Source organism: Lentinula edodes, assembly GCF_021015755.1.
Source record: "Lentinula edodes strain Le(Bin) 0899 ss11 chromosome Unknown C8R40scaffold_7, whole genome shotgun sequence".
NCBI lineage: Eukaryota > Fungi > Basidiomycota > Agaricomycetes > Agaricales > Omphalotaceae > Lentinula > Lentinula edodes.
The window spans coordinates 628,538-651,778 of record NW_025764313.1 but is presented as its reverse complement, the minus strand read 5'-3'; the positions used below and the strand labels follow the sequence as shown (position 1 = coordinate 651,778).

The 23,241-nt window shown below is 47.1% G+C and overlaps 8 protein-coding genes and 1 non-coding gene across 9 annotated transcripts; 6 read left to right on the top strand and 3 right to left on the bottom strand.

Annotated features, from left to right (window-relative positions):
* The first annotated feature begins 637 nt into the window (after positions 1 to 637).
* On the top strand, positions 638 to 739 carry C8R40DRAFT_t68. The gene has a single exon. It is a non-coding gene; the product is annotated as a tRNA-Ile (tRNA).
* A 2,173-nt stretch (positions 740 to 2,912) lies between these two features.
* On the bottom strand, positions 2,913 to 9,108 carry C8R40DRAFT_1067315 (uncharacterized protein; the record flags this gene model as incomplete). Its single annotated transcript, XM_046225892.1, has 13 exons — positions 2,913 to 3,554; positions 3,613 to 3,774; positions 3,832 to 5,209; positions 5,275 to 5,922; positions 5,983 to 7,369; positions 7,444 to 7,581; positions 7,626 to 7,644; positions 7,669 to 7,743; positions 7,800 to 7,856; positions 8,024 to 8,060; positions 8,262 to 8,304; positions 8,549 to 8,748; positions 9,023 to 9,108. The coding sequence occupies 13 exons, from the start codon at positions 9,106 to 9,108 to the stop codon at positions 2,913 to 2,915; spliced, it is 4,872 nt and encodes a 1,623-aa protein (XP_046089380.1).
* Positions 9,109 to 9,965: 857 nt separating this feature from the next.
* C8R40DRAFT_1067314 (uncharacterized protein) lies at positions 9,966 to 10,741 on the bottom strand (the record flags this gene model as incomplete). The annotated part of the gene is made up of 5 exons (XM_046225891.1): positions 9,966 to 10,114; positions 10,169 to 10,260; positions 10,328 to 10,428; positions 10,485 to 10,619; positions 10,685 to 10,741. 5 exons carry the CDS (start codon positions 10,739 to 10,741, stop codon positions 9,966 to 9,968), a joined length of 534 nt encoding a protein of 177 aa, XP_046089379.1.
* Positions 10,742 to 11,138: 397 nt separating this feature from the next.
* On the top strand, positions 11,139 to 12,996 carry C8R40DRAFT_1167703 (uncharacterized protein; the record flags this gene model as incomplete). The annotated part of the gene is made up of 5 exons (XM_046231065.1): positions 11,139 to 11,654; positions 11,703 to 11,778; positions 11,843 to 12,039; positions 12,089 to 12,805; positions 12,877 to 12,996. The coding sequence occupies 5 exons, from the start codon at positions 11,139 to 11,141 to the stop codon at positions 12,994 to 12,996; spliced, it is 1,626 nt and encodes a 541-aa protein (XP_046089378.1).
* Positions 12,997 to 14,477: 1,481 nt separating this feature from the next.
* On the bottom strand, positions 14,478 to 14,795 carry C8R40DRAFT_991358 (uncharacterized protein; the record flags this gene model as incomplete). The annotated part of the gene is made up of 1 exon (XM_046236726.1): positions 14,478 to 14,795. A coding segment is annotated over one exon (318 nt), but the record flags the coding sequence as incomplete, so codon positions are not given.
* Positions 14,796 to 15,495: 700 nt separating this feature from the next.
* On the top strand, positions 15,496 to 16,742 carry C8R40DRAFT_1167701 (uncharacterized protein; the record flags this gene model as incomplete). The annotated part of the gene is made up of 4 exons (XM_046231064.1): positions 15,496 to 15,534; positions 15,669 to 15,887; positions 15,959 to 16,109; positions 16,171 to 16,742. The coding sequence occupies 4 exons, from the start codon at positions 15,496 to 15,498 to the stop codon at positions 16,740 to 16,742; spliced, it is 981 nt and encodes a 326-aa protein (XP_046089376.1).
* Positions 16,743 to 17,216: 474 nt separating this feature from the next.
* On the top strand, positions 17,217 to 17,850 carry C8R40DRAFT_835180 (uncharacterized protein). The gene is made up of 2 exons (XM_046236376.1): positions 17,217 to 17,289; positions 17,342 to 17,850. The coding sequence occupies exon 2, from the start codon at positions 17,446 to 17,448 to the stop codon at positions 17,740 to 17,742; it is 297 nt and encodes a 98-aa protein (XP_046089375.1). The 5' UTR covers positions 17,217 to 17,289; positions 17,342 to 17,445; the 3' UTR covers positions 17,743 to 17,850.
* A 692-nt stretch (positions 17,851 to 18,542) lies between these two features.
* On the top strand, positions 18,543 to 20,415 carry C8R40DRAFT_835182 (uncharacterized protein). The gene is made up of 4 exons (XM_046236377.1): positions 18,543 to 19,081; positions 19,142 to 19,216; positions 19,276 to 20,103; positions 20,162 to 20,415. Exons 1-4 carry the CDS (start codon positions 18,716 to 18,718, stop codon positions 20,207 to 20,209), a joined length of 1,317 nt encoding a protein of 438 aa, XP_046089374.1. The 5' UTR covers positions 18,543 to 18,715; the 3' UTR covers positions 20,210 to 20,415.
* Positions 20,416 to 21,743: 1,328 nt separating this feature from the next.
* On the top strand, positions 21,744 to 22,410 carry C8R40DRAFT_1092040 (uncharacterized protein). The gene has a single exon (XM_046227532.1). It carries the CDS (start codon positions 21,887 to 21,889, stop codon positions 22,280 to 22,282), a length of 396 nt encoding a protein of 131 aa, XP_046089373.1. The 5' UTR covers positions 21,744 to 21,886; the 3' UTR covers positions 22,283 to 22,410.
* The last annotated feature ends 831 nt before the right edge of the window (positions 22,411 to 23,241 follow it).

The following is a 23,241-nucleotide window of genomic DNA, read 5'->3' as shown; positions in this document are numbered from 1 at the left end:
TTGATGCCTGTGGGCAGGCTAACTTCCCTCAATCTTTCGTCGCATCATCCTAACTTACGAAGTATCGAGCTGCAATCCCGTGGCCATCCTCCTACTTTGGAATGGATCGTGCAATAACAGAAAGGGTCAGGGGTTATTAGAGACTTCTAGGGGACAGACTAGGGGGCAAATTATAGGGGACAGCTAGGGGACAGCTAGGGTACAGCTGGGGGACAGCTAGGGTACAGCTAGGGTACAGCTGGGGGACAGCTAGGGTACAGCTAGGGAGAACTGGGGTATAGCTAGAGAGAACTGGAGGGCAGCTGTGGACTACTATATACACTAATTCCGGTGGATACTTGGTCCGTGAATTGAGCGCCTATTCACTTCTTTTGGAAATTAGGCGCCCATTGCAACTCAGATAAAGTAATTCCCATCAGTGAACGAGGTGAGAATCATACCTTCCACGAAGGTGCCCATTGGTGGCAGTTCCCATGGGCACACATTGCAGCTCAAATCAAGTAATTCCCATCAGTGAACAAGGTGAGAACCATACCTTCCACGAAGGTGCCCATTGGTGGCAATTCCCATGAGCAAACAAGGATGTTCATGAAGGTGATTATCAATACTTGCCTTGAGTGAACTTTGTGCTAATCAAGTCCCAGTGGCTCAGTGGTAGAGCATTTGATAAATATGAATTGGATTCCGTACGGAATGTAAATATTGTCGAAACGACAGGGTTCGAATCCCTGCTGGGACAATCTGGTTTTCGTTGAGTTCTTTTTGATTCCCATGACCAAACAAGAGTATCATGCTGTCGACGAAGGTAATAATTCCCATGACCAAACAGGAGTATCATGCTGTCGACGAAGGTAATAATTCCCATGACCAAACATGAGTATCATACCGTCGTCGACGGACGGGATTCATCTACAAATGGCGCATTATCGAGCTGAAGGTGCGTTACCCTCCATCCGTACGTGTTCTCAATCTGTTCGTTCTCCCCCAATTTCTCAGTGAATTATATAGCCTTCTGGAAAGGACATCACCGTAACGACAACCAATGTCCAGGAATATCCTCGGCGCTATCCTCGGCTTAAGGAGCGCTTTGGAATCCAGTGCGTTCAGAGAAGGATATAGTAAAGTATTGGCGATCGACAAGCTTTCGCTGTGGAGTTGATGATGTTGTCTGGGAATGGGGACAAAGATTGGACTGTGGGGTGCGAGTTTTGTTCTCATGCTATTATTGTTTTCACTTAGCCGCTGCTAGCGCGTTTGCAGCACCCAGCACTCAGCACAGCGCGAATCGTGACATGTAGCAGAATGCATATCGTATATAAGCTTACTGTACTTCACGCTATGTTGAATGTTAGCGGTTGGAGAATAGTGATCTTGGCTGAAAGCACATATAGTAGAACTCCAGGAACGTCTAAGAACACGTCCTTGTTCAGAAGTCCATTCAGAAGTCAGAGCAACGCCACCGGCGTCTATTGTAACATATTCCCCTTCACCGTAACTCTTTGTTTCTTCAATCTACTCCAGCTCTCTTCGTTTAGAACAATACCATCTATCTCAAGCAAATTTCGAGTTATCTATATCGGAGATACGACTGGTCACATTGGTGAATAAGGAGTTTCAGTTGTTGCGGTACACCCAAAGCTTATCTGAACGTCCTTCGCCCTTTGACCCTGTCATTTACCTTCTAGATGTGTCTAAATCTTATGAAACTCGTTGCGGGAATCTCTCAGTATGAGATCAAGATTTGGTGCATTGTGGCTGAGACTTTTGTGCAATTTCCAAAGGCCAGTTGCCGCCCAGAAGACATGCAGTCATAGCTAAATCCGAGCCTGTAGCGTCAATGTTTTTATATGAGGGTTCCGTATGGCGAAGGTACTGGTAGTCGAAGAGTTGTCTGGGGATGCTACTCTGCCGAAGTTAAGCTAAGTCTTTAGCGCCCAGGCTCCGTCATCAACCACTATTAGGATTTATCCAGGTTCTCCCTATTTGATCATCCCAGCTCGTGTCTAGGCAATGTAGATCCAATACAGAACAATCAACTCGAATTCGACACCACGATGATAAGTAGCTGCTCATCCACATTGCTCCATACTGTGAACTCATTTTATTTCGATCCACTGTCCGAAATATGAAAAATTTGGCCGAGGGTCATTAGCAGGGAGTTCGGTTTCGAAGACGCTCAATTCACCGATCGCTCAAACAGATTGTGTGTAGTGTTGCTTAAAGTGAGTGGTGCTATAGAGACTGTCGCAGGTTATTCAAAATCTGATGCTGCACAAGGACTATAATGCCATCGAACGCTGGTGTGGACGCCTGTTGCCAATGGAAGCTAATTTCCTCAAATTTTCGTCACCTCATCCTAACTTATGATGTACTTCCTCTAGCACCTTCTCTGGGTTTACTTATCGACTTGCTTAAGGTGTAGGAACCTCCTGATGCCCGTTTTGCCGCGTAGCTGACATCGCTGCCAGTGTTACATTGCCTCAGCCCGCGTCCGATATCGAAATAGATGGTATCTGACATAGTGCAGCCCTTCATGCATCAGGGTTTTACCGGAATGAACTATCTGGGACTCAGCATGATTTCCTCAGTTGGCGATGCAGGTTGAACTGTCGAAGCTTTTGAATGCAAATCTGGCATCAAACTACAGGAGCTATATACTGCAGTTTTCGGGTCGCTGGTTCCACGAAACCCTATGCGACTACCTGAATCCTACCCTACCTTCCTTACGGATATGCTGGGGTTGTATAAAACCAGTAGTGGGATGATTAGTGAAGTTATCGCGAAGGAAGATAAGCATTTGGCTTTGATATCTGTCAATACTCACGCTATACATTGTTTGAACTGAAGCAATTAATTGAACGAAATTGTATCACGCGTGAATGCAGCCCGAAGTATAACCTGAGTCAATTGAGTCAATCAGATGAGGTCGAATCTCTACTCTTCTTCAATGAATTATCATCTTTTGACTGTCGCTTCCGCTTCTGACCCCAGACCCCTTTGCTACCTCCTGGAACTAGTAAATGATCAGCCCCTTGTTTACTCCTCTTCTTTTCCTCCCTCCTGTTCTGTTTTTCTACCTCCTTCGTCTTCTTGCTTTGTGTCCCAGCGCCCCCATCCTCTATTGCCGTTTCTATATCAGTAAATAGTGGGGACTGAACGCCATCTTCAATCTCCGTCTCTACATCAGTATATGGGGACTGCACGTCATCTTCGATCTCCCTGCCTTTTCCCTTTTCTGACGTGACAATGGTGTCCAACGGGACATCCTGTAGTGGAATATCTTCGCCCTGGATATCAGAGGGAGGAGCAGGAGCAGAAAACACGCCCGGGGCAAAGAATGGCATCTTACTAAACTGTGGAGGGGGCCGACCAATTGAGCTGAGAATTGAGTGGCCAACTTTCCCTCGGAATGTGATCCATTCTTCTGGTTGATCACGCCTGAAGTGAATGATAGCGTTTTCGATTTCCGATACCCTTACTTCCCGATTAGGATCGATATTCCAGCCGCAGGCTTGAAATGAACCCTTGCGCCATTCATCGACTGCACAGTTAACCTATGATGCAGGTATTCTTTAGTCGGCAGATGTTAGCAATAATATTGAGCTAACTCACAAGGTATACCCCATGTGCTACGAACTTCGGGTCAACTTCCACTTCTAAAGGCTGCGCTGCCCCGCCTTGGAAAATATAGCTGCAGGCTAGTGCAGCACAAACTGTCAAAAGAGCTTCATCGCCTAGAGTTTTCCACTGTAAAGGTGTGTTCCCCGAAGATAGCTGTAGTCATGATCAGATTTAGCGTATCGCTTCCAGCACATATTTTGTAATACTCACTCGAACATCTGGGCCCCAAAGGAAGGGCCTCAGTCTATTTAGCTTCTTAAAGCTGCTTTCTATAGCATCAGTATTTCCGGAAACTATATTGTAGCCCGCTGGCGACATAACGAATTCTCGAGCCGTATTCATCGCATGTTCACCATTTCTTGTCCAAGCATCAGAAATATCAATAGCTGTTGGAACAACATTTCTTCCACCATTGCGAATGATTTGATCTAGCCGCTGGAGAGCCATGCTGACACGTATCTGGGAAAAGAATTCGGAGGTGTTGAAACCGGTCCCGGTCATGTAGATGGTGCGGGCATAGAAATTTCTAGAAACTCTACCTGAATGTTGACCCTGCCTATCAACTGGCGACATCAGGGTAGAATCGTTCAGCCGCTCACGGGCTTCACCAAGTTCAGGATACCAGTGCCGGATTACTCCAGTTGTTACATGTCGAAGTGAATTGGCATCGAGCCTCAGAAGTGTCCCCTTCAAGCAGATATTGACATCTGTAGCTGTCCACTGATAGGTGTTTGGAATCGCATTTAATCTACCTTTGGTGAGAATCACAAAAATATAGTGTTTGAAATCTTCGACAGGTCCAGCATGGCGTATCACAGGAGACTCGAGGAGATGTATGACCACCTTACGAAGAACGCCAAGATATAGAATCAGGTACCATGCCATATCGGGTGGGAGTGCAAAGAAGCACTCATACTGCTTCGCACTGTCCTGCTTGGCAATTGGGTTGCAGATTAAAACGTGAGGCTGGTATATTTTTAATGATCGAAGAGTGGTGCCCACAGTGGCGTAGGTGAGAGCAGCAATTTGCTCTGCTCGGGGGCATACCCCCATCGTTGGTATAATTCCACCAGCAAGGTACTTCTGGAATTCGGCCAGATCTTCTATCCATGACCAGACCCTATCGGAAGAAAGCTGCCCACGTCGTGCAAGTGTTCGATCTGGCCCTTTAGACTGTTCTAGTGCATTTGTAAGCGTCGCAATCAGACCGTCAAAGTACGGGGCATTTCTAGGCTGGTCAAAGATTGATACTGGGCTAGCTGGATCGTCCACCAGGTCTGTCGTTCTGAAATTTTCTTGAAAGTATGAAGCAAGCGATGCTGGGATCAAACGTGCGAAGCTCGTCCGCAACCCCTTTAGCTGCAATTCATGGTTTTGGGGAAAGATTGCGAGGTCGCAATGTATTTCGGATGTCGGTGTAGGAATAAAAGTGAATCCGAGGTTGCTTGCATCAGGACGAAAACTTTTTTTGCCTTTAGCAGATCGCGAATATCCATCAGCGCGGGCCCAAAGGCTAATCAAAACACGGAAGGTGTTCTTCTTGGTAGAATCCTTGGAAACATACTCCCGAAGGGCCTTATCCAGTCGCCTGAATGATTTGGTGCAAGTTTTAGAATATCAATGACAATTTCAGGTGGCAAATAAGGCACATACTCTCCAAGGGTAACTTGCTCAGGAGTGAATTTTGTAATTTCCACTAAATCTTCTAGATCAAAATCATTCTCGAGGTCTAAGGAGTCAGAATCAGTACTTGAGGAGTCGGAATCGGAATCATCTATATGATCCAGTTCTGCATCGGAAATTGCAGCATCCTCAGGGCTAGGGAGGTGATATTGCTCCTCCCATCCCCCAGCGACCATTGCTTGGAGAACAGTCGCAGAGATTAGCCGAGCATAGTGTGATAGCTTCCTGGTGAAGACTACGGCTTCGTATATGCACTGACCATCTTCGCCAGCCTTTGTATCCTCGCGTATGGTGAGGCAAAGAAGGATGTATTCCAGCAGTGTCAGCTTGTCTGAATCCAGCGGGTCGTGGGTACGCACAAAGCAAACCAGAATTGCATGGAGCAAAGGGGCTAGTTCTGATACTGAAGGCTCGGAATCTTTCTGGGACTCCAGATAGAGACGTTTAACTGCTTCGAGAAGCTCCATTCCTAGCGAAATACGGAGGAGAGCAGGAAGCTTCTTCTTCCTCTTCATCTCAAAATATCTCAGCAGGAAACAGATGATATTGGTCCCTGCGCCTCCGTACTTAGCATATGTATCAGATCTACGGAAGCCACCCTTATAGTTCAGGCCAGAGCTACGAAATCAGGATGAGTCAGCGGACAAGGATCAGCAAAGACCACTATCATAAACTTACTATTTTTTCAGCATTTTTGAAAAGCCAAAAGTAGAGGGTACCTTTGCAGCAGCCTCCATGAGGTACAATTTGAAAAATAAGTGACACAACGAAAGCATCTTCTCCAGCTTGCTCTCGCGTGTTCCCTCAGCATAGCTTTTGATGGCTACTGAAGGCAAACGGACAAGGTCGAACAGTATACCAGGGGCAAGTCCTTCACCAAGCAACTGCTGCTCTATGGGGAGCAGTGGACGAAAGTTGATTTCAGCAAGAAACCTCCACCAGGTATCTGGATAATACAGCGGCCGTTGAAGCGGCTCAAGCTTTGGCTTGTAGGTAGTCTGTGTAGGAACTGGATCATCCGTGTCTAAAGCTGGATCATAAGCATCCACAAAGCGGACAGCATACCGCATATTGGCCGGTTCTTTGGATAAAGACTGGGTCCATTGTTGCTCAAGTGCATCTCTCCGAGATCTCGATTCATCGGATAAGGGGCATTGCTTGTCGCCACTTCGGAGGTGCTTGTTTATACTAGTACCCGTCGTGAAATACAAAGAACAGAAAGGGCAGCAAGCGGTCTTTTTTGGATCAGGAAGATAGGGAATCTTTTTAATGAGCCGAATGTCGACAGAACCGCGAAAAATCGAGTCAAAATTGGTGAGCAGTGTCGGGAATGCAGTATCGATATGCGCCAGAAGGTCCTCGACTATTTGAACCTTATTTTCCCTCCTCTTAATCACCCATATGCCTAAAAGCCTCGACTCAAGTTCTGCCCTGCCAAACATGCGATGTTCTTTCAGGTACACAAAGCCACCCAGGACATGGACATAGACAAGGTTGAGGTAACAAGCGAGGGCACAGGAGCTATCACTGTAGCGATTGGGCTCACCCTCTGCTTGATGTGAGCAGCTGAATGCACCAGCCGTGGTCTGGTATGTGAAGCGACCATCTACCTCGTTTTGGAAAAAATGTATCCCTGCAGTCTTCAGAGGAGCAGGAGGTTCCCCCGTATATCTTGACTTGAGAATGCAGGGGGCAGGAAGTTGCGGGGCAGGACGTCGCGGGCCAGAACGTTGAGAGGCAGAACGTTGGGAGGCAGAACGTTGGGAGGCAGAACGTTGGGAGGCAGAACGTTGGGAGGCAGAACGTTGAGTGACGGGGTTGGGTGGAATGTATCCTGGGAGATAGGGGTTGATTATACTGTCTCGGAAGGGATTTTGTACAGTTTGATCATTGGCTCCGTTGCTGTCATCGTAGGCACTGTTGTTGCCATCGTAGGCACGGCGGCTGCCACCGTAAGCACCGTCGCTGCCATCGTAAGCACCGCCATCATAGACGCTATCATCATCCTGGTCGTCTTCAGAGCCACCATTGTAAGCATCATCCTGATAGCTCTCATTCTGCACTCCTGGAGGATTTGGCGCAGACGATAATCTATACTACCGTGAGAAGGAGAAGACAGGCAAGTAAAGGCTAATTTACCTTTTACTCCGGCGACGTGTAGGGGAACGATGACCACCCATCGAAATCCTGGCTCGTGATATCGGGAAATGTGCACAGTAGTGAGAATTTTGATAGTAGGAGAGAGGATGAGGGGAAGAAGGGAAGGGATGGCCACATCTGTTTTTTGATCGGCATACTTGACAACGTTGGTCTATACATACATACATACTTAGCTGGGACCTATGTAATGTAAGAGCACGGTACATAGGCTTCAAGAATGACCGAGTGAAAGTGTACAACTGGCTGCTGACTCTGGTGCTGCAGCGGTGCAATCCCTAGCTATTGAGGAGTGGTAAGCAGCATGGTAGATGTGCCAAGAGATATTGCGAGCCTACCATGCTATTAGAGTCATCCAATATAGCCCCAAATTCTTTCAATGAAGATGATCTAATCTAAAGAAGTCGAATATAGCTCAGTTGAAGGCTATAATCACCTCGTTCCATAGAGAGAAATACCTATAAGAACTCCATGGGTGCCGTCGAAATAATATCGAGAGCATTAGATGTCTATTAGATGCAATTAGTAGCATGTCCCAGCATAAAAATCGTGTATTGCTCACCTTCGCGGAGCTCATGCCGGTTGTAATCCCCTGCAACCTACCAGGGTAGATGTTCTAGAGCTCCTTCTTCTCGGAGGATGTCGGTGGGGGGTAGTACAATACGGCTGCCTCTGAGCCTCATCGAGTTGAATCAGGCGACTTGGAATCTGGAGGCAGTAAAAATGTCAACAGTTCTGAGAATCCGAGACAGGTGAATGACAGAGGCGCTGAGATTGAGTAGGCTCTCCGCGAAACTGACCACGATATTGGTCTGGCTGTATCGGGGACAGGGTAGAATGCAACTATGCTGTGAGTGAAGATGACATCATTCATAGAATTCAAATTGGTGATACTGGCGCCAGCTAATCTAGATGCGAGGAGGACAAAGGTGAAAGTCCACCTGGTTCACCCTGCTTGCAACTGGTTTACATGGGAGACATGTTATCCTGGGATCCCTCTCCCTTTATCCACCATTCAAAACACCGCCTTTTCCACAATCACTGCCTCAATCCTCCCAACAAACCGGTACCCCCCGCTGCTTTTCACCTCTATCCTCTTCCCCATAAGTATTCCTGTTCGCTTCCGGGATTAATGGTATGGTCTGCAAAGCGCCTATTGGCGCTGTCCCTATCTGGTATACTGTTTCATCTCCCCACCCCTGATCTGTAATGCTCGCCGACCTCCAAATCCTACTCCGGATCTTCTTATCGTTGATGTGGATCCAAGATGGATAATTGCAGAAGGAACTGCATATAACCAGGTCAGGATAGATAGAACACGTAAAAGTAATGTAAAAACTCACCATTCTTGAAGCATGATGATAAGCACGATAGGTTATGAGCAAAAAGGCGTAGGTTGGGAATAGGAAAAGTAGGGCGCTGGGAACTCGAGGGTTCAGAGGGGGAGGATATAGATGTTGCAATATTTGGAAGAATGGAGTGTTCTCTTCGATTTTGCCCTGCCCCGACAACTTCCTCATCTTCGAACTCGAGGTCTTCATCCTCTAAGCTCAACCGTTACCTTTCCACCTCCATTCGGCCATCGTTGTCTAGCTGTAGAGCTAGTTGGAGATCGAATTGGTGGAATTTGAGGAATCGGGTCGCCATGGTATACTAGGAGTAGATGCTAGGTTGAGTGAGTAAGCGCCCAATCGGAATCAGCAGAAGGATATAACAAAGTTTGATGCACTGAGCAGGTTAAGAAAGGTCCGTTCGCACGTCTGGCCTGTGGAGGGGCTTGACAGCATGGCCGAAGCCTTCAAAAACATGTGATACACGAAGAACAGCCGGGATTCACCGTAGGAAGTCTCTGCCAAACTCCTGGCCTGTGGAGAGGTTTGGAGAGGCGATATTCCTTCCGAGAATCCCTAAAAAGAGAACAAGAGGGCCCATACCTGATGAGTTTTTGCTGGCGGATTTCATCTGATATTGAGAGACTAAGGGGTAGAAGGAGAGCAAGAGGCGTTCTATAAACGCAGTCACATGAATTAACGCGCGCCTAATTTCTCCTCTAAAATTGTCTTCAGTGGATACGGTCAATGTAATCCGGTCATTGAATCAATGTTTCGACTGTGTGGTAAAGTACCGCATTAGATAACTCCATAGTTTTTCATGTAAGTATGGGCCTTGATACAAGTCACGCAGGCCTTGAATCACCTTGCCAGAATATCGCCAGAGTTCAACATTTCAGCAGTCATTCCTCGAAGTAAGGGCCAGTGCTCAACGGGTCGTCCAGTCCCAATGTTGGATCATTTCCTTCAGTTATCGTAAGGAAGCGCTACTAAAGTTAATGAAGTTCACTGACGACAGACAACACTCGCATCTATTGCTTTCGGTCGATCCTTGCGAACACAACACATCCACACATCTCGCACATGTAGTTTCTTCCTTTGAGCGTTTCGTACAAGTCCAACACCGCGGGCACCTGACTAAGGAAGCAGGCCGAACGCGTATTCCCAGCACGTCTAGCTCTCCATAAAACCGAAATCTTCCCCAAGGTCCAGTGACTCTGTGTATACCCACGCCGAGGACTGTGAACCACTTCCGAGGGAGCCTTCGTCGAACAGACATGCATCCGGAGTGATGAAGAGCGTTTTTGTTTTGAGTATTTGTTCTGAAAGAAACGTTCTTCAAGCGATCAAAACAGAGGTGAAGGTATGGAGGATACCTTCTCGTTTCAGTAGTTCCACAACAGGATAATTCCCTCCCTTTTTTGGCAGCAGGATGTCTACCCCCGCTTCTAGGGAGCTTTTAACTCTTCTATTCACCAGAAGTGGGATCAACCAATCGTTAGAGAGTGCACAAGTTCAAGCGGAATGCTGCGTACTTATGCCCCCTTGCTTCCTCTAATAAGCCCAGAACCGCCTTCCTGATCTTCAAAAGATAACTCATATCCTTCGCTGCTGCGTAATCTTCCCATTCCAGATCCTACAAGCATGATAACATAAGGTGCAATTCCAAACAGGGAAGGACGAAGGACTCACTGGTGGTTTCCCACCTTTCTCAAAGAAAGATTTCGATTTCGGATGAAGATTCTGATCACGAGCCAGATGCTGATGTATTTCCTCAGCCAAATGAGGAAGGATTGGCGCCAAAATTGAAGTCGTCGTATCCAGAATCTGCCCGGTATTATCAATGAGAAACAAGGGTGAATTTCCTCGAGTAATATATGAAGACGACTCACAGTTCCTCCCAGAACGACCATCAAAGGGCTTACGATATTTCCTAGTGACTTGCTCATCTCCGCTGGGATACTCGGTAGTCGTTCCTGAAGCAGACCCCACCGCGGTCAAGAGTTGACTTTGGAACCAACCCCGGTGCTGGTCAGAGCCTTCCAAGCACACGTCCGCACAGAAAGAACGAGAGCAGATTAGTTGGAGAAGAAAAAAAGAAATGTCAACAGATCAGTGAGGCTCCCTGACAGCGTTCCAGCTTAGAGCGATACATACCTAGCCAGTCCGCCCAACCGGACATATATACCCCTTTGGCGCTGAAACCGATATTGAGCCACTTTGGAGTAGGAAGAGTTTGGCGTGGAGGTGTAGCACAGGAATTAGCCGTGGAAGTGCCGGGCAATGCCAAACAAACGACATCGGTTTTCCCAGGCCTGCTCGCTGCAACGAACTACTTCTTTTACCATGAACGATGACGTCTCGGAACTCGCCAATAATGTCAGGTCAAAATTATCATTTCATTCCCATCGGCACGCATTTCGTCCAGCTTTTGAAGAGCAACTTCTTTCCATGACTGATCTTGCGAACCGTATCAACAAATTCCCAATCCCCTTCGATCATGATACAGTGCAGAAACAAATTTCCCAGCCTATCGACTATGCGCTGCAGCATCAAGTGGACGAACTGGATGACGGGGAGCTTGGTCGCCCTGCTGTCTCTGTTCTTACTTCTTCGAAACGACGGGACAATCTAGACAATCAATCTCACAAATCAAGTACAAGTAGAGCATCTGGGCCAGAGCTTACTCCTAGTAAGCGTCAAGGAAGGGGTGCACAAAGTGCAAAAGCCTGGCTTCTAGGTTGGCTCATCGTAGCAAAGATGTTTCGGTGCCACGTCACCCATCACCAGCCATATTGCAGACTGCTCATTCAACTGGCGCACATTCTTGTTCCCAATGCCGAGGCTTCCAATGACTCCCTGGTGCGTGCTTGACTCGACTACATCCGCCCGTCCTGACACTCAACCTAGCTACTTCTATACGAGTTCATGCTAGGCATGGCTCCCCGAACACTCTGCATTCATAGCCGCCTTTTTCTTATGCCACGTGCGTTTACACCACTTTTAGTGTCGATACTACATTTCTCAAAATTGTACCCGTCTCAATGTAGTTTTAGTCAATATACATGCAGCTCTTGATGATCATCTGCTTTTAATTATACCATCTCTTGCTTTACTGGACAACATCCACGTCTACCTGGAGAAAGTGCATGAAGCAAGACGCAAGCGGAACACCGAAAAAAAAGTGGGTGCAAACAACCTCTGGAATGAATTGCGAAAAGGGAATGTGGACGGTCTATCTCATTTTGTACGTTACATTTTCATTTCGTAATTGCACCTCTGATATTTATTTACAGAAAGATGGCAATCTCTACTCCTACCATGTTGTACTCTGCGCTAACAATGCTCCTGCTTTAAACACATTTTTCTCCCCCTATCAAACGTCCGGATTCTACTCGCACATTTCCCCATTTGCTGCCCTTCTCAACGCTTTTCGGACATTGTATGTCTGGAAAGAACGTCATAGTAAACCGGCTTCGACCTTATACTCCGCTCTCCAATATTCCGAAGTTCCTGAACCACAAATGATTGTGGAAACGATGCATGCCATCTCTACCATACTGATGGAATTACGAACACGGTTTATCTCAGAAGGTAGCCAGCGGCAAAGCCCCTGGAAGCCAAGGAGGGGAGGTGGTGGGAGCTCTGAAGAAGACTTCAAAAAGTACGGTTTCGATTTTCTGGACTTTGGTGGCAATGGAGACGATGATAAAGGAGATGCGGGAGATGCAGGTACAGAACCAGCATCGAGATCCTCCCCTCCAGCTGCATCTGAGGAACCACGGGAAGGTGATATAATATTCTTAGTGCCTGAGGAGTCTCCGGGTTCTCTTTGGAGTGACGATGACTGCAATGAAGGTATTGTTACCTCTGATCCTGGTTATCATGATCTATCGACTGGGCTGTCTCCAGCACAGCGAATCGTGAATGCGTGGCGTCGAGAAAATATCCCTGTGTTCACATCTTCCGCGGATCCTTCTTCTCGTACCTCATCTGTCTTATTGTCTCTGGCCGTACCTCCTCTTTCACGGATCATCACCTTGAATCCTCACCTTTTGATAGATAAACAGAATCGAGCAACCAGACCCCACCACCGCAAGAGCCTCGCACCAAAGAGCCATTCACTGTTAAGAAGGGTCAATTTGGTAAATCATGGAACCCCAACTCTGACTCTTCGAATATTTGGTCCGTCGAACCCAATTAACATCGCTTATGTGTGTATGAACATCTCATATTGTAAATATCATACACATGCTGGAATATATCTTTCCACTTTACTGGGCAAGAGCATTGACTTGAGTATATGTAACTGACCAGGCACGTTCAGTAAGGTCTATGCAGTTCTGACAAGAATACTTGAATGGTATATTCGTCCCTTTTCAGTGGTCGATCTTTAGTTCGCCCTGTCAGCACCCGATGCCTTAGCTATCCAAAGTCTATCCATCTATGTACAGCAAGTACTTCATTTGCTTCCATTAATCTCTCTCCCTGGGTGGTGCTGGGCGCCGGACTAGGTGTATATAACTTACATTGAATCTTCAATCTCCTGCATGCTTGAATTGGCCGAGGAACTTACAGGAGCGAAATATTGCTATGGAAAACATAGGATCGTAATCAAACTAATAGTTCATCTGTTTTGACAACAACCTGCATCCCGGCCCTGTCGAAGTGCCCAAGTAGTTCATAGGTGTTTTTATCAACTACTCCTCGGAGGTGTACTTCAACCAACTTCAGGCACACTGTGCCAAGCTGCACTTTGCCGGTATCATCTGGAAGCCAGCGAGAAGTGACCATAGAGAACAAGGGATAGGCGTCAAACTCTTCTTTATGAACTTTCAGCCTTAAGGAACGCAGCTTCGGGACTAGAGGTTCGATTGAGTGGTGGAGCCCATTCCGCTGGCAGGAATGTAGACTTCGAATGAAGTCAGCGGTGATAAGAGCAGGACCATCGACTGGATCCTCACAGGATAATTCTTGTAAACAGGGTACATGGACTAGTAGTGCAACCAATTCTGCGTCGGTGATGGAAATTTGCCTTATGGTCAGAGTCAACAGGGAACAGTGTGAACGTCGGAAGAAATCCCTCAAAATACTATACGGCATTACTGCTGAACATTGGCCGATATCTCCGGCATGGAGGAGGACAAGGCTGGTTAGATTGGGCAGCACAAGTGATGCGAGTAAGCACTCAAGCATAGAGTCATGCTCATTTGGGGGAGGTTGAGAGTTCACGAGCTTGAGTGAATGTAATGAAGATATGCGTAATGGGGGAATCGGGATCAAATCGACGTTTTCTCCTTCGACAGTGAGATGGCGGAGCTGAGTACACCGATCCAAGACAGACAAAAATCCCTCCAGGTTTTCCACTAAGTCGCATTTAAGCGATGTGAGCTTCTCCCAATTCTTGGAAAAGATTGCAGCTACGTTCTGGTCAAGGGAACTGTGGAGGCTGAGTTTTCTGATATTAGGAGCATGCCCAAAGGTTTCTAGAGGCGGACTCAGTCCATTGCAGTATTCTGACTCTTCAAAGCAGACCGCCTCTAGCATAGGGAGCTGCAGCGATCGAAGGCAAGAATTTCCATCGAAGCCACCAAAGTCATCACCCCCAAAAGACAAATGCTTCCACCGTTGAGATTCTTGAGCGATGAGTTTTAATGCGGGGTGATCTCTGGATTTCGTGGGGAGAATTCTCAGAGTAAGCGGATAGCTTCTCGATCGTGCCAAATATAGATTGACTCGGAGTACTAGCTGAGCTACTTCTGGCGCACTCTGCTCTTCGTATTCTTCCAGCCGTATCTGAAAGTTGGCCCAAATGGTAGACTGAGATTTGGTGAGCTGTCGCCAGCAAGTGCAAACGGCGCTGATGGTAAGTGCAGTAGGGTTTTTCGCATTCACATCATCCTGAGTGCAACCAAGCACAAAAATATGAAGGAGGACGTCCATGGGAATACGACGAATTGGAGCGAGTAGCGTAGACAAATTTTCTGTATATGACTTTAAGCCTAGAAGACGCAGCTGGATACGATGTATGTCTCCTTCGTATTTTTTACGGAGAATCGCTGTCCTGTCATTGTATTCAGCCTGCATCCGTGATTTCTCCTTTTCATACACTGCTCTACACTGGCGACTCTCGGAATCGTAGCTGGCAAAGTCTTGCTTCGAGGATCGTAGTGCCTCCCTGACTTCAGCAATCTGTGCATCACCTATCCCAAAGCATGATCTCAGCTGCCACTTGAGCTGGGAAGTGTCGATCTTTGCGAGGGGCTCAAACCGTGTTAACGGACTACCAGAAACCATGGCGCACTGAAAATATCAAAGTCAGTCAAAGTTTAGAAGCATTGAAACAGCGATGAAGCAACCTAGAACACACTAGCTGTTAGAGGATGGATAAGTGAAAGAAGGTATTTGGCTAAGTGAGTGAAACACGCTTAATTAGTTGAATGCTCGTTTCTATGTAGCAAAATCTCTTCCAATTTTCTGGATGAAATGCGTAGAAATTATACATACTATAGTTCCAGAATTTAAAAGGGTATTTGCTCAGGAGCATCTAATTAGTCTGTGTACTACTTATGCCGAGTCGTAGACAAGTCGCTACCCTAAGGATTTCTCCGTGAAATCTTAGCGCCATTAACACGTGCGACTTTGTTTATAGCTTTAGAGGCGCTAACACCTCTTGTATAGTAAACCCCCTGTATCTTAAACAATGTCCGCTATGGATTCAGTCCGTGACCCAGCATCTTTGGTTTACAATTCGGCATTGTGAGGTTTTCGAGTTGGATGAAAGGGGGTAGACTATTTGTTGGATCTAGCGGCATGTTCTAGCATGTTCTTTTTGCTTTGGGCTCTCATGACACGCTACTGAATTCTCCTACCCAGTATCGTCTGAAGGAGGTAGAATACCTGGTTTTTTCTTTGGAGCATGGGGAGTTTGAGCACGAAGAAGAAGATTCGGCTATTCCTTCTGCCACCTCCTTCGAGTTCATCCTCCACTTCCCTCAATTCCAGCTCTCTCCCTACGCATATTCATATTCTGGTATTGAAACCCTCGCTGCTGCTGATACTAGGAGTTTTGGTAACATCTCAAGGCGGCGAAACGTGTTTTCATCCGGCTGTTTACTCTTCGATGTTATCTCTTTCCTCATCTCTACGATGATTGTGCCCTTCAGCAGAGTATCCCTTCACAGATATTACGCTTCTTTTCCCCAAATCTGTCCCAGACAGACAATCTCTTTGGATGCCAATTCTTTGCAGCAGTCAGACTAGCTGTAAACGTGGAGTCGGGACAAGATGTTGGCCGTACTTCAGCTTTTATTCAGGGTGTGCATGAGTCATCTTGTTTCTGTCTCGTATCTGTTCTGAAATCTTGCCTGATCTGCAGCATATCCTTCCTCACTTCCAATATCCCGGCCCTCCCTGCCTCCAAAGGCGCAGGCTCAGCCTGTTCTGTCCACTGTAGGTTCATCGCGGACGTCATCCGACCCTGCCAATTTTCTGCAAAGTCACACGATGGGGCTGCGGACTCGACTCCTTGTCTTTCTCCCAGAGAGCCTGCGACCCCAATCCCCTCCGCGGCATGGCCTGTTCGTTGAACCAGTTGGAAATCCACCGCCACCACCACTATCATCGAAGCCTATATTACTTCATTCACACACATCCCACGTTACCTCCGCGTTGATGGAGCAGAGTCTTATGGCTTCAAAGAGTGGAATGTCTACCACCTCATCCCACCAAGTCGCATTGGCAGGCAACACTTCCACATCTTCTTCACATAATCCCTTCAAAACTAGCCCATTTCAGTGCATCAGTTTCATTGGCCCACTCCGGTATGCCGGCTCTGCATCCGTGTCTCCCATTCATAAATTAATCGATCTACTGCAGCTACCAGGACCGCCACCTGAGCTTCCTTCAGAACATGTCTTGTTGCAAACCTCCCCCTCCGATTCCAACTAATCTCTCTTTGTCTGCAATGTCGAGTGGGTCACGTTATTCACAAGCGCACGCAATCATTTACCTAGTTTCACAAATTGGCTGAACCCTCTGCAAATGACGCCGACGAACGAGCCTTTGAACGGTATATGGCACCAAGCCGAAAGCCGCTTTACCGCACATGTCGACATTCTCCAGAGGGTTAATAGTCTTTACATCATCGCGGAACCGAGAAGGGACGGCGTCGGATTCTAGTCATCAATTTTGATAAAAACATGTTTCCGAATCACCGTAATTCTCCTAGGAGGATGTTTCGTTCAAAGTCTCCTCATCATCGTAGTCCACCCTTTCTGGCTAATCGTTTAGCGGATGCCAAATTGGGCGAAGCAGATTGGTCATCGTTCTCACCGCTAGATGACAAGGAGCAGGAGGGGTGCTTTCGGCGCAGCTAAATTGCCCCGTGTTCTGGATCTATTGAATACTCTCGAAGCAGAGTGTACACTATCTGGTGGTGAGAAATGGTGTGTGGAGCTCACTCGCCAATTCAAGGAGACCATGGCTGTGGCATAGGGTGAGTCCTTCATACCTGTAAAGGTGTGATGTATTGACTGTTATATCTTTAGTTCTTGCCTACCTGCCCCGGCTCTCGACCCTTCCTCGACATTTCCCCTTTCTCTCCCCCTTCGCCACATGATACTGTTTCCTCCAATCCATCTCTTTCGGATATATGTTGGTCTTATCCTTGAATATCGGTCACAAACAAGTTCGTGGAGGCCAAGAAATCTCGCGGCGGGGCGACGGGATTGGATTTCTGGAACAACTTGAAGGTCAAAAAGTTCGCGTCTTGAGGAAACATCATCATCCTGGAGGTTGCTGTCAAAATCTTTGTTGTAGCTCCTCCTCTTCGGTTCTCGAGCTGGAGTACTTCGAGGAAGCTGGGGCATGTTTGGGACCAACTTCGGGGTTTTACGCGCTGGTTTCGAAGGACCTTGTGAGGAAGGATTTGAAGACTTGGAGAAATTAGGATCGTGGGGCTCCTAGGGCTGACGCTAGCCCATTCGTACATCATCTGAGTGAATTGTACCCAGCACCAATTAGCTTGTCCTGGGAGAAGAGGTTCGGTTAACTATCGAGACACTCAAGGTATCTATCGTAGTCTACCTTCAACTAAATCTCCACTCAACTTCTCGTTCGATAGCCTGTCAATTGCGACTTGGCCAATTCCCTCATAAAGCTATTTACCATCGCCGCCTTCGAACGACAAAGTGTTCTCCCTGTTCAGCTGTTCTTGACACCACGAATCGTATACCTAGCTCGCGGAAAAGCCTGCATCAGTTGAAGAAACTGTTACCGTCGAAGATCCTGCGCTTGATTTCACGCTTCTTGGATACCACATTGAGCTGAAGGTGTGTTACCCTCCATCCATATGCATTCTCAATTCATTCATTCACCCTCCCCTCATTTCTCGGTGAATTATATAGCCTCCTGGTAGGACATCACCATAATGACAACCAACGTCCAAGAATACATCCAGCTTATCCCCGGCTTAAGGAGCGCCTTCGAAGCCAAGGCGTTCAGGGAAGGATATAGTAAAGTGTTGGCTATGGAATACCTTAGTATCATGCGCAATCGGCATTGTCCTATCAACATTGGTAAGCTAGACCTGCGTTTTGAACACCCATGTTGTATGAGCCCTACTCTCACAATGTGTATGAATTATGGCGAAGATCTCAGTCTTCCGTGTCCTCGTTCTTACGGCTCCTACGACGCGGGTGGTTTGCATTCAAACTCGAATTCTAATTCTCAAGACAAGAATGGTTATAGCCATTCGGATGATACCTATCTATATTACACCCAGAAAGGCCACGCCCTTTATCCTAGCATTTTGTGCCCTTATTATATGCCTGTGACTTTACCTCGCATGTCTGCTCCTTTTACCTTTTCAAAGACTTTCGTGTCCACTGAGTCTGCATTCTGATCAGTTTTTGGCTGGGCTGATGGACGAACTCATGTACACATCAAATATTACATACATACTGGCGGATTTTCCATTTTTATCACAATTTTCTTCACAGCCACTTCAACTCAAGGACCCACCAACAATTTTTCAAGCTTCTGGTATGCTCGACGCTTTCACCAGCACCACCAGCACTGGCAACCCTCCCTCCTTTGATCCTCCCAACAAATCCAGTAAGATGTCCCTATTGCAGAGCAACGCCCTTGCTAAACAAGGGCATATGAGCGAGGCGGAGATCACGGAGGCGAGGAGAACCGAGCTGGGGACGGACCCAGAGCCGCCGAAGAGGAGGAGATCGGGGGAGGTTGTTGAAAAAGGTGCAGCAGATGATGCAGATATTGCTGGGGTAAATTTAACTCCTGAGTTTGATTTGACGGGTTTGATTAACTTGTTCTCCTCCTTTCAGAGTAATTTCGAACTAGGATATTCCAACAACTCTGTAGAACTGCCATCGGATAATGAGCTGTTCACCCTGAATGCTGTAAGTGGTCTCCTTCGATTTTTTGAAATTTGTCTATAAGCTAGGATTGTGGACTACAGAATGGCCAACATCCTGCGGATAAATATTCGCTGTGGGCGCAACACATGAAGAGAAAATTAAGTTTAGAAAGTGAAGGTCTGCGGGGTGAAGAAAAGTTGCAGAAGAACGAAGTTTCTCTATACGATGAATTGCGCCTCAAATTCAAGCACCAAAGTGAATTTCTCAAACAGAAAACCCAATCTCTCGAGCAGGAAAACCAAAACCTCCGAGACCAAAACCAAAACCTCCGAAATCAAAACCAGACCCTTCAAGACCAAAACCAAACCCTCCAAGACCAACTAGCCACTACCCTCGCCGCTCAATACAGCGCCAAAAATGACGGCGAGTTCTTCTCCCAATCCACCACTGCCTCCTCCTATACCACTGCAATTCGAGCTGGGAACCCTGCACTCCTTCAACGCACTGAGATTGCCAAATCCCAAGCTGCACAAGGCGTCGCCCTAGTCAATGCGACATACGAGGAGCATCTGCGGGTGGTGGAAGAGCAGGCAGGGACGTTTTCTGGAATAGCGAAGAAGGATGCGGTGGTGGATGAAGAGGCGCCAGAGTTGAGGGCAAGGTGTTGTGAGTTAGAGAGGGAGGCTGGGGTGTCTAAGACGGAGGCTGGGAGACAAAAGGGAGAAGCAGTCCAGCTGTACCCACAGTGTGAGGATGAGTGGCGAAGGGAGGCAAGGATGATTCTCGAGAGTCTTGAGATTGAAGATGATCCATTGACTCATAATGGCAGTGGAGATGCTGCCGCCTCTGGCCCGAATTCAAAGGTTTTTCTATGCGAATGGAGAGATGATACAAATGGTCTGTGTGGGTTCTATTGTAAGACGCGAAAGGTGTGGTTTCTTGAATCCCCCTCTTCCCGCTTATTCACGGTCACTTTGTTCAACTTAGGAATTGGCAGATCATCTCATCACCGGAGGACATATCTTATTGAAGTAAACATAGTAGCTTTCTTCCCTGCTTTGCTTTGTTTTGTTTTTGGTTATTCTTGCTTTTTTCTGGTTGTTGCCTATGCTCATTGTCTAAGGTCAAAGCATCCTTCGTATGTATAGTACTGTAAATAGGTGCCCTTGCGTATTGTCGTCCTCACTGTATATTTCCAAATGATGATTTGCTACTGTTCATATGTTCACGTTCAGCACTGGGATTAAATATTAAATATTAAATATTAAGGTTTCTTCATATTTGATGCTCACCTTTAACAAAGTACATACTCCCTGTACACGTCGACGAGAACAGACGTTCGATTGAGATTAATACGGTCCGCGGCGTGACACAGCACTTAATTTCAATGACGCATTTGCGAATCATCATTCTTTTGATCTCCATCTGCCATATTTTACGCTTCCTTCCACCCCACCAGAAAGTCAAACTTGAAGAGTATTTAGTGACGGTAACTTAAGTACGTTCCTCCCGGACATTCTTCGAAGGATGGTCACCAAGGTATTTGCGCATTTCGGGCAATCAAATCAGCAGAAGAAGGTTGCAGAGGCTTTCGCCTGCCATCGTTAGGTGTTCTACCTGCAAAATCTGCTAGACCGAAGCCCTGGCGCCATGCAGCTGCACTGAAGGACCTCGTGGTTGTGCTTTATGCTCGGATGAAGCTGACAGAAACCCAGCCTTCAAGAATGTATCTTAAATCACACGGGGAAGTCTGCTGATCTGGAAGGAGCAGGAGACTGGTCTGGGTAGAGTCATGAATTGGACGGGGTAAGCAATCCAGTTCCTATTCCTACCTTCGCAGGCTTTTTAATATCAGGAAAATCGCGATCAGTCAAACATGAGTCCGACACTACACCTTTCACATCTTCTGCGCATCCTAGGCCCGTCAACGCGTCAACTCTCACTCTTTACAAACATGTCATCGGCAGGAAGAGAACTCTCATATATATACACTTCCTCTGGCGGAAGCAGCTTGTATACTTTGTCACGTCGCGGCAGACTTTGGTTACGAGAAACAAGATTCTACCTCTAACCGTTTGCCTGGGAAGAGCAAGGAGGGAATTCGGGATTGACCAGTTGCAAACAGTAAGCAAATTTTGGGGAGGGTGGATTGCTTGCACTACGGACACGTTATTCCTCGAACGACTGTCGGGCTATGATCACCTCATAGACCTCAACACCCAATAAGGCAGCATGACCTGCCTTCTATTCGTCCCAACCCATTCTTTCGACTTCAAGAGGCCCGACTCATCGCCTTTCCACCATCCGCTTCGCTTGGACTGATGTGAAATTGGTAAGTCTATATCACTTCCCGGAGGCTTGATTTACCTATATCGACCTCCTGGATCACAGTGGAAAATTACACCGCATTCTTCGGCTCGACTCTTCAAACAGTCATTCGTCCAATTTCTCATGCTGTACTCCTGGTTTCAGTGACATTTCCGACCAGAAACTCGGGCTTGTCACCGCTTGGACCGATGTATGGCGTGTGTACGAAGATGTGCGTCTCGTCTGCACCGGTCTTTGGATAGACTCTTGGAGAGGTAGTACCATGCAATCTTATTTGACGTCGAACGGTGCCGAGAACTGGGGGAACTGGGGAGAGGGCGACGATGATCTCACCTTGAGCACAATCGCTACGAGAGAGCTCAAACTCGGGGTTTGGGCACAGGGATGGAAGGTAGACTGCCAGCCAGTTTACCAACGAACAAGCTGATGTGGAAAACCAGTGGGCTGTTCCTTGGGTGCGGTCGGGGTCGTGCTCGGACTTCGGGAACAGCGGCCAGGAATTCAAATGTCCCTCAAAGTCCACCAACAGATGCTGAAGTTGACCGAGCGGACGCGGAGCTGCTCTCGATGGAATTCGGACGCGAGGAAATGCAGCTTCGAACAACGCTGGCACTTCTTCAGATATTTCACGCACATACCTCCTTCCAACTATTGGCTTTAGAATACCTGCTTCTCCCACCCAGTGAGAGATCGAATAATACGATTAATCCTGTACCGAAAGATATTCTGGTGCTTGAACTTGGACTATTCAGCTCAATTGACGAAAGATACTGTATCTAGAGTGGTTGTTATCGGAGTATGGTGGGTGGTACAACGCTTCTGAACAAACGAAGCTGGGATTTTTTGGGTGCTGTATTTAGATACGGATGTTGACGCATTGGACGCTGGCAATTATATACCAAAACAACCCGTAGACTCGTTATTGAAAATACCTTCAGTCACCCTGCTCGCACTATCTTAACATGCATTCGCATGTGAGCCTCCTTCGTCCGGCTCGGAGGGGGCCTTCGGGCCCCCTCCGTTCCAAGTACGTCTCACATGTGGTGCTCGCTTCGAAATTCTAGTTTTGAGGGGTGTCGGTGTTGGCGCACCTCCGTAAAACAATTATCAAGACACTGTAATGATTACACAAGGATGATATACTGAGCAAGTAAGAATGTACAAGGTAATGGACGATAGACAGTCGCGACTGAATTCGATGACGAGTGATTTACAGGGGATTACCAAAAACGGCGGTGGCTGTGACCTCGTGGGATTTGCGAATATAGAATTGACGAAATTTTTCACCCGTATTGCTTCGCTTCGCTCGCAATCATCATCTTATCATCACGTACATACATACTGCTTCGTTTCCTTTCATTTCTCATACAACTGGCTCAGCCAATTTCTATATATACACCAGCAATAGGATAATCAGTTGGTGGGATGTAACACATTTGAATGAATGAATGTGGAACAAAGCAATAGAATAATCAGATGAGGATCTATGCTGGAAGAGTTTGTAGGAACGATTTTGGGAAAAGATAGTAAAGTATAGCATCGAAGATTTCATCCTCATTGTCACCACGGGAAGGCAACTGTCCCAGTAACATCTCATAAGTTAGGACCCCAAACGCCCACCAAGCCACGGCACGACTGTAGCGTTGCTCAAGTAAAATCTATGGGTTGAAGAATTGGAAACCCCATCCTGAGTGAACGGGGTTGAGCCAGAGAAACCTCGTCGGCCTGGCGCCATGTTG